Consider the following 13,077-nt stretch of genomic DNA (forward strand, 5'->3'; position numbering starts at 1 on the left):
ACTGGATGGCTTGCAGGGCCAGTTCAAAGGTCAGTTGAGAGTCCATATGTAGGCACACCACACAAGGAAGCAGGTTTCCTTCCCTGAAGAGCATGATTGCTGATTGTCACTCAATGGTTTTGTGATCATCATTAGACTCTTAATTCCAGACACTTATAGAATTCAATTTGCACCATTTGATGTGGCAGGATTCAAATCCAGGTCCCCAGAGCCTTAGTTGAGTTTTTGCATTAATAGGTTAGTGATAGTACCATGAAGTCATTGTCTCTACTTAAAGATCTTTATAGACAATACTGCTACTAAGCATCAGTGATGGAGGGGCTGACTGTTTGGTGCTGTGCCCTGGATGGCATCAGGCTTTTAGAGTGTTGTTGGAGCTGACCTCCATCTAGGCGGATGAAGAGTATTCCATCACGTCTCTTGACATGGGCCGTGTAGACTTGTGGAGTCAGGAGGTACGTTACTCACTGCAAGGTTCCTGGCCTCCAACCTGTTCTTGCAGCTGCAGTACTTGTATGATTAGTCCAGTTCAGTCTGGTCAGTGGTAACCCCTAGAAAGTCATTAAATGTCATTGGAAGATAATTAGATTCTCTATTGTTAGAGATGCTCATTGCCTGGAACTTCTGTGGTCTAAATGCACTTGCCACTTGTCATTCCAAATCTGGATGTTTTCCAGGTCATCCTGCATTTGGGCATGGACTGCTTCAGTATCTGAGGAGCTGTAAATGGTGCTGAGCATTGTGCTGTTATCAGGAAGCCACCCCACTTCAGACCTTATGATGGAGAGAATGTCGTTGAAACTGCTGAGGACCTTTTAGGGCAAAAATATTAACCTGAGGAACCCCTGCAGGGGTGCCTTATAGCTGAGATGACTGACTTTACACAGCCATGTTTCAATATACTATGAATCCAACCAATGGAGAGTTTTCCTCAGATTCCTATTGACTCCAGTTTTGTTTGGGCTCCTTGATCCATGTTCAGTCAACTAAGGCTTTTGATGTTAAGGATAGGATTTTCATCTTCTATCTGATGTTCAGCTGTACTGTTCATATTTGAATCGAGTCTTTAATGAAGTCAGGAGCTGACTTGGCCCTGGCAGAACCCAAAGTGAGTGTGTTATTGCTAAGCAAATGCTGCCTAATAGCTCCATTGACAACATCTTCCATCATATTACTGATGGTCAAAAATAGATTGTTGAAGAGATAGTTGACTGGATTGGATTTGTCCTGTCTTTTGTGTACAGGGTATACTTGAACAGTTTTCCACATGGACAAGTAGACGACAGTGTTGTAGCTGTCCCAGAAAAGACTAATAGTTATTGAAATCTTTAACAGGAGGAATGTTGGACGCACTCAACTCTTCTCACCTCTGATGCTACAACTGAAGCTGTCCCTGGTGCCCCCCCCCCCCCATGTCACAGCAGAAGCTCTATACACCTCTGCCCACCCTAAAATAAGCAACTGCACATGTAATAACACATACTCTTCACCTCGGGGTCACAAGAAGTCTAAGGTATTAAAATGATGTCACAGGGAATTAAATTGGGAAGCACTGCTGCAGTTGTGGTTTTAAAAAAAGAGGCTTTGATGGAGAAACCTTGCAGTGATGTGTGGAAAATGGGACTCGTTGAACCATGCTGGTGCAGACTCTGGTTATTTCCCCCTCCGGTGACATACTATTCTGTAATTCCTCGTTTTGCACTCCTAGTTATTTAAATGTTTGTTCAAGAGTTGTCTGTTCATATTTTCTTAGACTATAATAACTGCAGTCCTAATAAGTTAGTTTAATCTCATGTTGATGGACTCGGGCTTTGTTTTCTAACTGTCCTTTTATTATTTTTGCAATTCCTTGCTTCTGTGGAAACCAGGTTTTGTTTAATTATAAATTATGCTTTTAACCTCTTAAATAGAATAAATCCATTTTAATTGAGTTCTTTGAGGCAACAGCCCAAACTGATAATTTAGGCTGTCTTTAATGGAGTGTCCAAAATTCTGTAAACTACCCCACCCATAGCTGAATTATAACTTCATTGGTTTGTACTCAAACATCAAGTTAAAACTCAATAACATCACCACTCCTGAATTTTAACTCATCAGGCCATTACTCCAGAGGTGTTGGTGTCATAGGGACAATCTTATTGGATGAATAATCTTGAGGAGAAACATAGAGAATGCTGGGGAAACTCAGCAGGTCTGACTGCATCTGTGGAGAGAGAAACAGTTATTATTTCAAGTTTGGTATGACTCTTGCTCTTCTTGTTACAGAACTCAATCCAAAGTCCCAGATTCATACTTTGGGATTGTGAGAACTAGTGGAATTTAAATTCAACACACAAATACATGAAGTTTTGAACTTAAAAAAAATCAGGTTTTGTGACAACAATTATAGTTTCAGGGCCACCATTCCTTTCTGGTTCACTAATGACGTTCAGGGAAGGAAATACATCCTCCGTACCTGGTCTGGCCTTCATGTGACTGCAGACCTATGTCAATGTGGTTGACTCTTACATTCCCACTCTAAGGGTCAAGCAAACCATTCAGTTTAAGATGGCAACACGCTGTGACCTTCTCAGTAGAGTTTAGGGATGGCTAATAAATCCTGGCCTACCTAGGGGTGTCCACATCATATAAAAAGTTTAGATCTTCAGATTGCAACTCCACAGCTCCTTGCTGAAATTATTATAGGCAGCATTTGGTCACCAAAGTGTTTCAGCCATTGTCATTTTGTTAAAGATCAAATGCAAGCTGCCAGAGGATGCAACATTTTCCTTCGCTGTTACAATGCTAAGAATTGATTTGTTGTTTCACTTAGGTTAGATAGCAGTATTTGGTATTATTCCTGTGGCAACTATAGGGCCATCTGTAACTGTAACAGACATGGCTATGCCAATATACCCTATGGCATATTAATGACTGTCAAATCATATTTTTACTTCTTAGAGGAAATATCTATAATTCTGTTTTTGGACAGGGCAACTGATGACACTTTCTGATCAAATTTCTGTTTAGGTCTGAAACTTGAGACTTAAACCAAATCTACAGTTCTGTTCAGAGGTACAAGCCATTACTTTTAGAACAGAAATCCCTTCTGATCTGTGTAACAATTGACTGTTTGTTGATGCATAATCTTGAATGAAAGGATGGCTTGTGCCAATGTATAATTCCTGTGGGCTTTGTCTTGTGCCAGTTGTAACAAACAACTCTACAGACAGCCAAGGGAATTGTTTTCCTTTGCCATCTACCCATGATGATGAAAAGACCAGTGGCGTCATATCATTTACTATCCTAGCTGCTGTAGTTGAAAAATCATGCTTCTGCACCTGACTTGGATAGAATCTGAGAAAAATTGAGCCTGTTTGAGCTGTGGCTAACAACATCGTGATGATGTTCTTTCCATCAAAGTTCTTAGACAATGTTGTCTTTAAATATTGAAGTATCTGCTTCAGATGTGAGAGTTAGCCTAAGGGATTTTTCAAATACTGCATTACTGGCAGTTCCATGTCATGGTGTTGTGCTGCATGTTGTTCAATTTTCCTGTACGTGAATGTCTCCATGTGCGGGTTCTGAAGCAGGAATGCTTCCAAGCAGCATTAAAATTCGGAAAGACCGGTCCAACAATATTATGAAGCCCAACCATTGTAAGCTGCAATACCGATGCCACTTCATCTTCACTTATTGCCACTTACCATTGGACAGCTTGCATGTGTTTCATTCATGCTACCTCATAAATGTATGTCAACTTTAGGCAAACTTAATAATTCCAATCTTTTCTCCAATTATTCCTTATGCATGCTCAAAATTTAGCCTGATGCTACTAGCAGCTGACTGAGTAGCTGGAGTTTAAGGTGATTGCTTAGTTTCTTCCTGCACCAGGCTTTTCGGACTAGGTTAACTGTTTGTAGGTTGGTTTTCTAATTTTGTTCTCAGGAATGTGGACATTGCCTGCTAGATCAGCATTTTTGTCTAATTCTCTAATTTGCCTAGAGATGGTAATAGTGAACTATCTTTTTGATCTGCAGTTGTTTGGTTGTGGGAGCACTCAGTGCTGATAGGAACAGAACTCCAGAATTTTGAAGGAATGGTGGTCCTAAGCCAGGACACTGTGATAACACAGTCTGGTGCTGCAGGAACACAGGAGGTCAGGGCAGCATCAGAGGAGTAGCAAAGTCGACATTTTGGGTTGGGAATCTTCTTCAGAACTGACTCTACCCCTGCAGTTCTTCAGGATGCTGTGTGACTTGGAAAGGAATTCCACCTCACAAGTGGTGGTGTTCCCATGCATCTGCCATTGTTTATCTAGGTGGTAAAATGCTGTTGAAAGAGATTTGGTCAGTTCCATCTTTTATGCTGTTGGCAGGCAAGATTGACTCTGACTCTGGTTGATTTTTGGGACATGAAGTTATGCTACAGCTGATGAGGTTAGCAATATGTTTAACATTGCAAGACTCCATTTTAGCTCCATGTTAGTACCTTGAATTGATTGGTGCATGATTTTGCTCCAGTTCGATTAGGGAAGCCATGCGGGTTTGTTATCTAGCTATCAAACCTATTGGCATTACGCCAGATAACACTGTTCTTTGAGTAGCAATCTGAATGCTCAACAGAACTGAGCTCAATGACTAAAGCCTTCTGCAGGAGATCTACCACATTCTCTGGTGAACTCTCATACTCCAACATTTTACGGTCTTGCAAAAGCAGGAAACGGGCTCATCCAGGTGTCCTGCCATCTTTAAATTCTAGCCCAAGATTGAAGTATCATATTATATCTTTCACCATCAACATAATCTCTCCAAATAAACAGAGATAGATATGTATGTCTGTTTATACCTATAAATTAGAGTTGAAATCTTTAATGCTCAGTTGTGGTGCTGCATAATTACATGGTTTGATGGATAGGACTATTTTAACACTGTGACCTCATGGTTTATATGCTAATAGTAACTTGCTTTCAGATAGCATTTATAATATTCTAAGTGTCCCTGATTCAGGGCAGAGTTAGAGAAGCAGTTATCAAACAAGCCCGAAAGCCTGGCCAGAGACACTGGAGAATTATTAATGGCAAATAGGGAGTTGGCAAATGATTGAACTAGTAATTTCTATAGGTCTTTACTATAGCGGATACAAGTAACATCATGGAAAAAGCTATAAATCGGGAAATGGAAAGGAGAAAAGAACTCAGGTTGGTCACCAAAGAAGGGCATTGAGCAAATTATTCGAGCTGTGGATTGACATAGGTCCTCTTGGGCGCCAATGTAGAGTCTTAGAAGAAGTGCTTAGTGAGATAGAGAGATAGTAGGAACTGCTAATGCTGGAGAATCTGAGATAACAAGGTGTAGAGCTGGATGAACACAAGCCAAGCAGCATCAGAGGAGCAGGAAAGCTGACGTTACGAGTCTGGACCCTTCTTCAGAGTCCAGACCCGAAACATCAGCCTTCCTGCTCTTCTAATGCTGCTTGGCCTGCTGTGTTCATCCAGCTCTACACTTGTTATCTTTGCTTAGTGGGAGTTGATGCACCTTTAATTATCCAAAATTTCCTAGATTCAAGGAATATTGCATTACACTGGAATAAATAGAATATAGCTCCTTTTATTCAAAAAGGGAACAAGTTACAAATCAGGAAACAACAGGTCAGTTAGCTTAACATCTGTCGTAGGAAAGATGGTTGAAGCTATTATTAAAGAAGCCCTATCAGGCAAAGTAAGTGTGGTTTTGTAAGAGGAGAATTATTTTGAGCTAATTTGTAGGTGCAGCAGAGGTTAAAGATTGATTATGATTGTGGAAATGAGCAAGCCTGTGGAAGGAGTTGAACATTAGAATGTTGATTATAAGTTTTGTGCGATCACATTGCAGGCTGTGACTGGCCATAAGAAATAGAAACAGGAGTTGGCCGTCCATCCCCCTTGAGATTGCTCTGCCCTTCATCGGATCATGACTGATCTAACACATTCCTCATAATAAAATGTGAGGCTGGATGAACACAGCAGGCCAAGCAGCATCTCAGGAGCACAAAAGCTGACGTTTCGGGCCTAGACCCTTCATCAGAGAGGGGGATGGGGGGAGGGAACTGGAATAAATAGGGAGAGAGGGGGAGGCGGACCGAAGATGGAGAGTAAAGAAGATAGGTGGAGAGGGTGTAGGTGGGGAGGTAGGGAGGGGATAGGTCAGTCCAGGGAAGACGGACAGGTCAAGGAGGTGGGATGAGGTTAGTGGGTAGCTGGGGGTGCGGCTTGGGGTGGGAGGAAGGGATGGGTGAGAGGAAGAACCGGTTAGGGAGGCAGAGACAGGTTGGACTGGTTTTGGGATGCAGTGGGTGGGGGGGAAGAGCTGGGCTGGTTGTGTGGTGCAGTGGGGGGAGGGGATGAACTGGGCTGGTTGAGGGATGCAGTGGGGGAAGGGGAGATTTTGAAACTGGTGAAGTCCACATTGATACCATATGGCTGCAGGGTTCCCAGGCGGAATATGAGTTGCTGTTCCTGCAACCTTCGGGTGGCATCATTGTGGCAGTGCAGGAGGCCCATGATGGACATGTCATCAAGAGAATGGGAGGGGGAGTGGAAATGGTTTGCGACTGGGAGGTGCAGTTGTTTGTTGCGAACTGAGCGGAGGTGTTCTGCAAAGCGGTCCCCAAGCCTCCGCTTGGTTTCCCCAATGTAGAGAAAGCCGCACCGGGTACAGTGGATGCAGTATACCACATTGGCAGATGTGCAGGTGAACCTCTGCTTAATGTGGAATGTCATCTTGGGGCCTGGGATGGGGGTGAGGGAGGAGGTGTGGGGACAAGTGTAGCATTTCCTGCGGTTGCAGGGGAAGATGCCGGGTGTGGTGGGGTTGGAGGGCAGTGTGGAGCGAACAAGGGAGTCACGGAGAGAGTGGTCTCTCCGGAAAGCAGACACGGGTGGGGATGGAAAAATGTCTTGGGTGGTGGGGTCGGATTGTAAATGGCGGAAGTGTCGGAGGATAATGCGTTGTATCCGGAGGTTGGTAGGGTGGTGTGTGAGAACGAGGGGGATCCTCTTGGGGCGGTTGTGGCGGGGGCGGGGTGTGAGGGATGTGTCGCGGGAAATGCGGGAGACGCGGTCAAGGGCGTTCTCAATCACCGTGGGGGGGAAGTTGCGGTCCTTAAAGAACTTGGACATCTGGGATGTGCGGGAGTGGAATGTCTTATCGTGGGAGACTCCCTTGTTTGCTCCACACTGCCCTCCAACCCCACCACACCCGGCACCTTCCCCTGCAACCGCAGGAAATGCTACACTTGTCCCCACACCTCCTCCCTCACCCCCATCCCAGGCCCCAAGATGACATTCCACATTAAGCAGAGGTTCACCTGCACATCTGCCAATGTGGTATACTGCATCCACTGTACCCGGTGCGGCTTTCTCTACATTGGGGAAACCAAGCGGAGGCTTGGGGACTGCTTTGCAGAACACCTCCGCTCAGTTCGCAACAAACAACTGCACCTCCCAGTCGCAAACCATTTCCACTCCCCCTCCCATTCTCTTGATGACATGTCCATCATGGGCCTCCTGCACTGCCACAATGATGCCACCCGAAGGTTGCAGGAACAGCAACTCATATTCCGCCTGGGAACCCTGCAGCCATATGGTATCAATGTGGACTTCACCAGTTTCAAAATCTCCCCTTCCCCCACTGCATCCCTCAACCAGCCCAGTTCATCCCCTCCCCCCACTGCACCACACAACCAGCCCAGCTCTTCCCCCCCACCCACTGCATCCCAAAACCAGTCCAACCTGTCTCTGCCTCCCTAACCGGTTCTTCCTCTCACCCATCCCTTCCTCCCACCCCAAGCCGCACCCCCAGCTACCTACTAACCTCATCCCACCTCCTTGACCTGTCCGTCTTCCCTGGACTGACCTATCCCCTCCCTACCTCCCCACCTACACCCTCTCCACCTATCTTCTTTACTCTCCATCTTCGGTCCGCCTCCCCCTCTCTCCCTATTTATTCCAGTTCCCTCCCCCCATCCCCCTCTCTGATGAAGGGTCTAGGCCCAAAACGTCAGCTTTTGTGCTCCTGAGATGCTGCTTGGCCTGCTGTGTTCATCCAGCCTCACATTTTATTATCTTGGAATCTCCAGCATCTGCAGTTCCCATTATCTCTAACACATTCCTCATGTCCACTTTACTGCCCTCTCCCTTTGATTTAGCCTACTGATTAATACATCTGTCTCAGTCCATAAATACGTAAGGACTCTTTCCCCCTAAAGCACTCAGTGGCATGGAGTTCCAAAGGCACTCAACCTTTGGAGATGAGGAGGAATTTCTTCTGTCTTAATTTGGTGCCCCTTTATTCTGTGACTGTCCTCTGTCCCATGAGGGGCAATGGTCTCTCGTCATTTACTCTTGTAAAGCCCCTTAAGAATTCTATATGTTTCAATGAAATCACCTCTCGTTCTTCTAAACTCCAATTATTTGGATCCAAACCTGCTTGGCCTTTCCATGTAAGAAAATCCCATACCAGTGATCATTTTTGTCAACAATTCAGAGAAGGTTCACTATTAATTAATGTCTTTCCTTAAATAAGAGGACTAAAATTGCTCACAGTACTCCAGGTGTGATCTCACCAGCACCATATACAGATGCATGAAAAGGAATGATGTCAGCAAGTGATGTGAATGTGGAGGGGATTGTTCATACTTAGTCTGTTTTATGAAGTTGTGACTCACCATAAGTTGATATTGGTAGAGTTGAGAACAATGATAAAGACTGAAATTTCATGTGGAAAGGAGTTATTAGCAGGGACAAAACAAATAGGAAAATTGAAATCTTGTTAGTCACTAATGGACGCTTGCAGTATTGCTGAGTGAATTGTGATTTTGGTATTTTCCTTAAGGGAGAAGTAAATTTCAAACTTGCGTTGGTGTTGTCTTGTATCTTTGTCACTTGGTTTCTTTTAAATTTTAACATCTGTCCAAGTTGGATCTCCTCTGGACACAAAGGTTCAAAATAATTAATGTCAGTTCAGTGAAGAAGGTAGCTTGACTGAAAATGCAAATTTTTTTTTGTTGTTTAATGGGATGTGGGTGTCACTGAAGGGTAGCAATCATTGCCTAACTGTGACTGCCCTGGAACTAAGTCACTTGCAAGGCCTATTTCAGAGAGCAGTTAAGAGTCAACGGCATCATTGTGGATTTAAGTCACTTATGGACTGTACCAGTAAGGATGACAGATCTTCCTCCTTGAAGGGGCCTAGTGCACCATTGGGATTTTCACAGTACTCAAAATGATTATCATCATTACCATAACTGAAAATAGCTTGCAATTCCAGATTTATTATATTCTTAAATCTTATATTCCGCAAGCTGCTCTAGTGGGATTTGAACTTGTCTCTAGTGTGTTACACTGACGGTTGGGATTATTGGTCCAGTGAAAGAGCAACAAAGCCACCAATGCCCAATTTTTAACAGATTTGTTTCATACAGTAACCATCAGTGTTAACTTAAAAGGAAATTCCTTTTAGTTTAAATTATAATATAAAAAAGAAACATGCTTTTTGGAATGCAGTACTTTCATATCGAGTATTTTTCTTTTCTTAGAGCACAGTGAAAGTTTTTAACATCCTGCCAAACTCTACACATGCAGATGGAAACTGCAGCAGCGATCGTGCCTCTCTCCAGTTGACTGATGACCCAACTAAGCTGATTTTTGTGTTTGTTGTGGTGAGTGAAGGTTGTTCTATTAAACAAATTCCATTGTGTTTCATTTAGATTTTGGGTAGCTTTAATACAAAGGCTGTTCCCTTGTTTGGTTTTCTCCCATCTCCCCACTGCTTGTAGGTATGATAGCTATGTATGTTAAGTGACATGGGTGATGTCATATTTAGCTATGTTGCCTTTGAATGTTCTACATGTCAACATAGTGAGCATTACTAAATATTGTCATTTAGGAGGCAGTGAAGCTCAGGCCCTCCTTGACTTCAACTGATTCTGGAACCTCACGTGGATTTGTTAGTTAACAATCAGCCATGGACAATTTTTAGCTGAGCGTGAGATTTCTGGTACGGTCCTAGATCCCTTCTGCACTCTTTACTAACTCAGCTCAGATTGGAGAAACTATGAGACCTTAGCTTGCACTTAGCTGGATAAACTCTAGTTTTGGTAACATTGTATAAGAGGTAGCAAGGGCCAAATAATTGGTCAATCTGATTTCAGTGATGGAAAATCGTTAGAATCAGTTGCACAAGCTGCCGTGTTGAAAGGTATACATTTATCATGGATAGTACAGTTTTGTTAAGGAAAGGCCTTATTTACTGAATTATTTGAAGAAGTAACATGGAAGATTGAGGCTGGTGCTGTGGTTATTAGTGAAGCACGTGACAAGGTTTTATTTCAAAAAGGGGTAAGAAAAGTAACAATCAATGAGATTCTGGGGGAAATGGTGCATTGAATTCAAACTTGGTTGAGCTCTTGAAATGGGGGGTAATGTTTAATGAATGTTTTTGCAAATGGGCAGCAGTTTTCAGTGATGGTTCACAGGTTGAAATGTTGCATCTCTTTTATGTTGTATACATTAATGATTTGGAATTAAATGTGGTAGGCATGATTGGGAAGTTTGTAGATGACACAAAACTTGCTTATTTAATGATTAGTGATTTAATTGAGTGGGTAGAAGAAAGACAGCTGGAATTCAATACAGAGAAATGAGTGGTTGTATTTTGGGCCTGGTAAACACAACAAGGAAGTACACATTAAATGGGACAATTTTGAGGTGGGTAGAGAAAGTAGGGAACCTTGGAGTTCATTACGGCAGGTGCTTGAATGTGGTGGGGTGGGTAGATAAGTTTGTTTTGAAAGATAGCATGAGAAGGCTGGAATGAGCTGTACAATATGAAGGTTAGGTTTGGATTTTATTGTCACTACTCAACCACGGGAGTACGTCGCAAAGTGCCCAATGACCCCTCACGGCACCATCTTGGGTACAAAGATGCCTAGGTGAAGAAAACTCGGGTACAAAGTAGTAAAAGAAACGCAGTTAAGCATTACAGACCTTAGTAGAATAAGTAGAAAAATAAAAAGTAATAATTAACATTAAATTCCTCCTTCACCTAAGCTAGAAAAATAAAAGAATAAACTTAAACGTTGAACAGTCTTTGAGTTCTTGCTGGGGGCTCAATCTCCTTGGTTGAGCTCGCTGTTCAGGAGACCTCAGCTGCCTGTTCTCGCCATGGCCACAGATACTGGGGGATCTCCTACACCACTCGCTCTTCCTGTACCTGGCCATGATGCCATTGCTGCTACTGCCACCGATGTCCTGCTGTCACAGTTGGATGCCTGACCAAGAGACTTCCATGGGCTGCCGAAAATCTTCTAGACCATGCTAGGAGGATGCCTTGCTGAGTCTGCACTGAGGCCAGGAGAAGAAAGAAGAAAAGAAACACAAAGAAAAAGAGAAATAAACAAACTAAGTGGGTGTGCTTTGGCTGTAGCATCCAACTCTGCCATCTTGAATTAGAGGTAGGTATAACTAAATGCTGGAAATGTGTGAAACTCTCTGGTTCAGCCGCAACAGGAATTTCATGTGCAGTGCCGAATACCACATTCAAGAAAGAACATCATTGCTGTGGAGAGCCTACAGAGGAAACTTACAAAAGTGTTAGCAGGACTTAAAATTGGAGGAATTAGATACACCTAAGGTTATTTCCACAAAGCTGAGGGGTGGCTTATTTGAGGTGCACTAAATTGGGGAATCTGGATAGAGTAGAAAGGAAGTACCTGATAAGATTAATTATTAAAGGATATATGGAGAAACTCATTTACTCAAAGGGCAGTGGGTGTGTGAAATTGTGTAAAATAAAACAAAGAACTGTGGATGCTGGCGATCTGAACAAACAAAAACAAATTGCTGGACAAACTCAGCAGGTCTGGCAGTATTTATAAGAAAAAAGAGCTTGCATTTCAAGTCCAGTATTCTAAACAGCAACACTTATTCCATGATTGCAATCTAGTTTGTACTGATGTTGTTCACTTAATCTGATTCTCGTGTTTTAATGTTCTGTTATGTAAAGACTTGCTGACCTTATCGTTGTTTCCTCCAACGTCTTTTCAAATGTCATCTGCTTTTTAAGGAACTAGCTGTCTGTTGCTCTGTGTCAGTATTCACCCTATGATGTGAAATCTGTTATTCTTCTGTTCAGAATACTACTACCAACAAGTTTTACCTAAAGGAGCTTTCCATTTCCACAAGAATTCCATCTACCGCTCAAGGTAAGCTTCAGCATTTTAAAAATCCATCTTGGTACACTTAAAATGTTGGGTGATTGAGGGAAATTATTCTGATCAGTGAAAATCTACATAATAGTGCAATCATAATATGGTAGAATTCAATCTGCAGTTTGAAAAAGAGAAGGCAAAATCGGATGTAATGGTGTTACAGTTAAATAAAGGTAATTACAGGGGCATGAGAGAGGAATTGACGAAAATCGACTGGAAGCAGAGCTTAGCGGGGAAGACAGCAGACCAACAATGGCAGGAGTTTCTGGGTGTATTTGAGGACACAGTACGGAGGTTCATCCCAAAGAAAAGAGAGATTATCCGGGGTGGGATTAGACAGCCATGGCTGACAAAGGAAGTCAGGAAATATATCAAAGAAAAAGAGACAGCCTATAAAGTGGCCAAGAGCACTGGGAAATCAGAAGATTGGGAAGGCTACAAAAACAAACAGAGGATAACAAAGAGAGCAATAAGGAAGGAGAAGATCAAATATTAAGGTAGGCTAGCTAGCAATATTAGAAATGATAGTAAAAGCTTCTTTCAATATATAAACAAATGACAGGCAATAGTAGACATTGGGCCGCTCCAAATTGATGCTGAAAGGCTAGTGGTGGGAGATAAGGAAATAGCTGAGAATTTAAGTACATTACGTCAGTCTTCACAGTGGAAGACATGAGTAGTATGCCAACAATTAGAGCTGGGGGCAGAGTTGAGTACGGTAGGCATTACAAAAGAGAAAGTGCTAGAAAAGCTAAAGGGTCTAAAAATTGATAAATCTCCTGGCCCTGATGGGCTACATCGTAGAGTTCTGAGGGAGGTGGCTGAGGAAATAGTGGAGGCTTTGGTCAC

At 42.9% G+C, this 13,077-nt stretch overlaps 1 protein-coding gene across 1 annotated transcript in view; it reads left to right on the top strand.

Annotated features, from left to right (window-relative positions):
* The window catches only part of lamp1a (lysosomal associated membrane protein 1a), a 36,943-nt gene that overhangs the window by 17,992 nt on the left and 5,874 nt on the right, over positions 1-13,077 (top strand). The window contains exons 6-7 of the mRNA XM_048540795.2: positions 9,556-9,678; positions 12,153-12,222. Of these exons, the coding sequence (XP_048396752.1) occupies positions 9,556-9,678; positions 12,153-12,222 (193 nt within the window). The remainder of the gene's footprint in view (positions 1-9,555; positions 9,679-12,152; positions 12,223-13,077) is intronic.

This window comes from Stegostoma tigrinum, chromosome 12, assembly GCF_030684315.1.
Source record: "Stegostoma tigrinum isolate sSteTig4 chromosome 12, sSteTig4.hap1, whole genome shotgun sequence".
Lineage (NCBI taxonomy): Eukaryota > Metazoa > Chordata > Chondrichthyes > Orectolobiformes > Stegostomatidae > Stegostoma > Stegostoma tigrinum.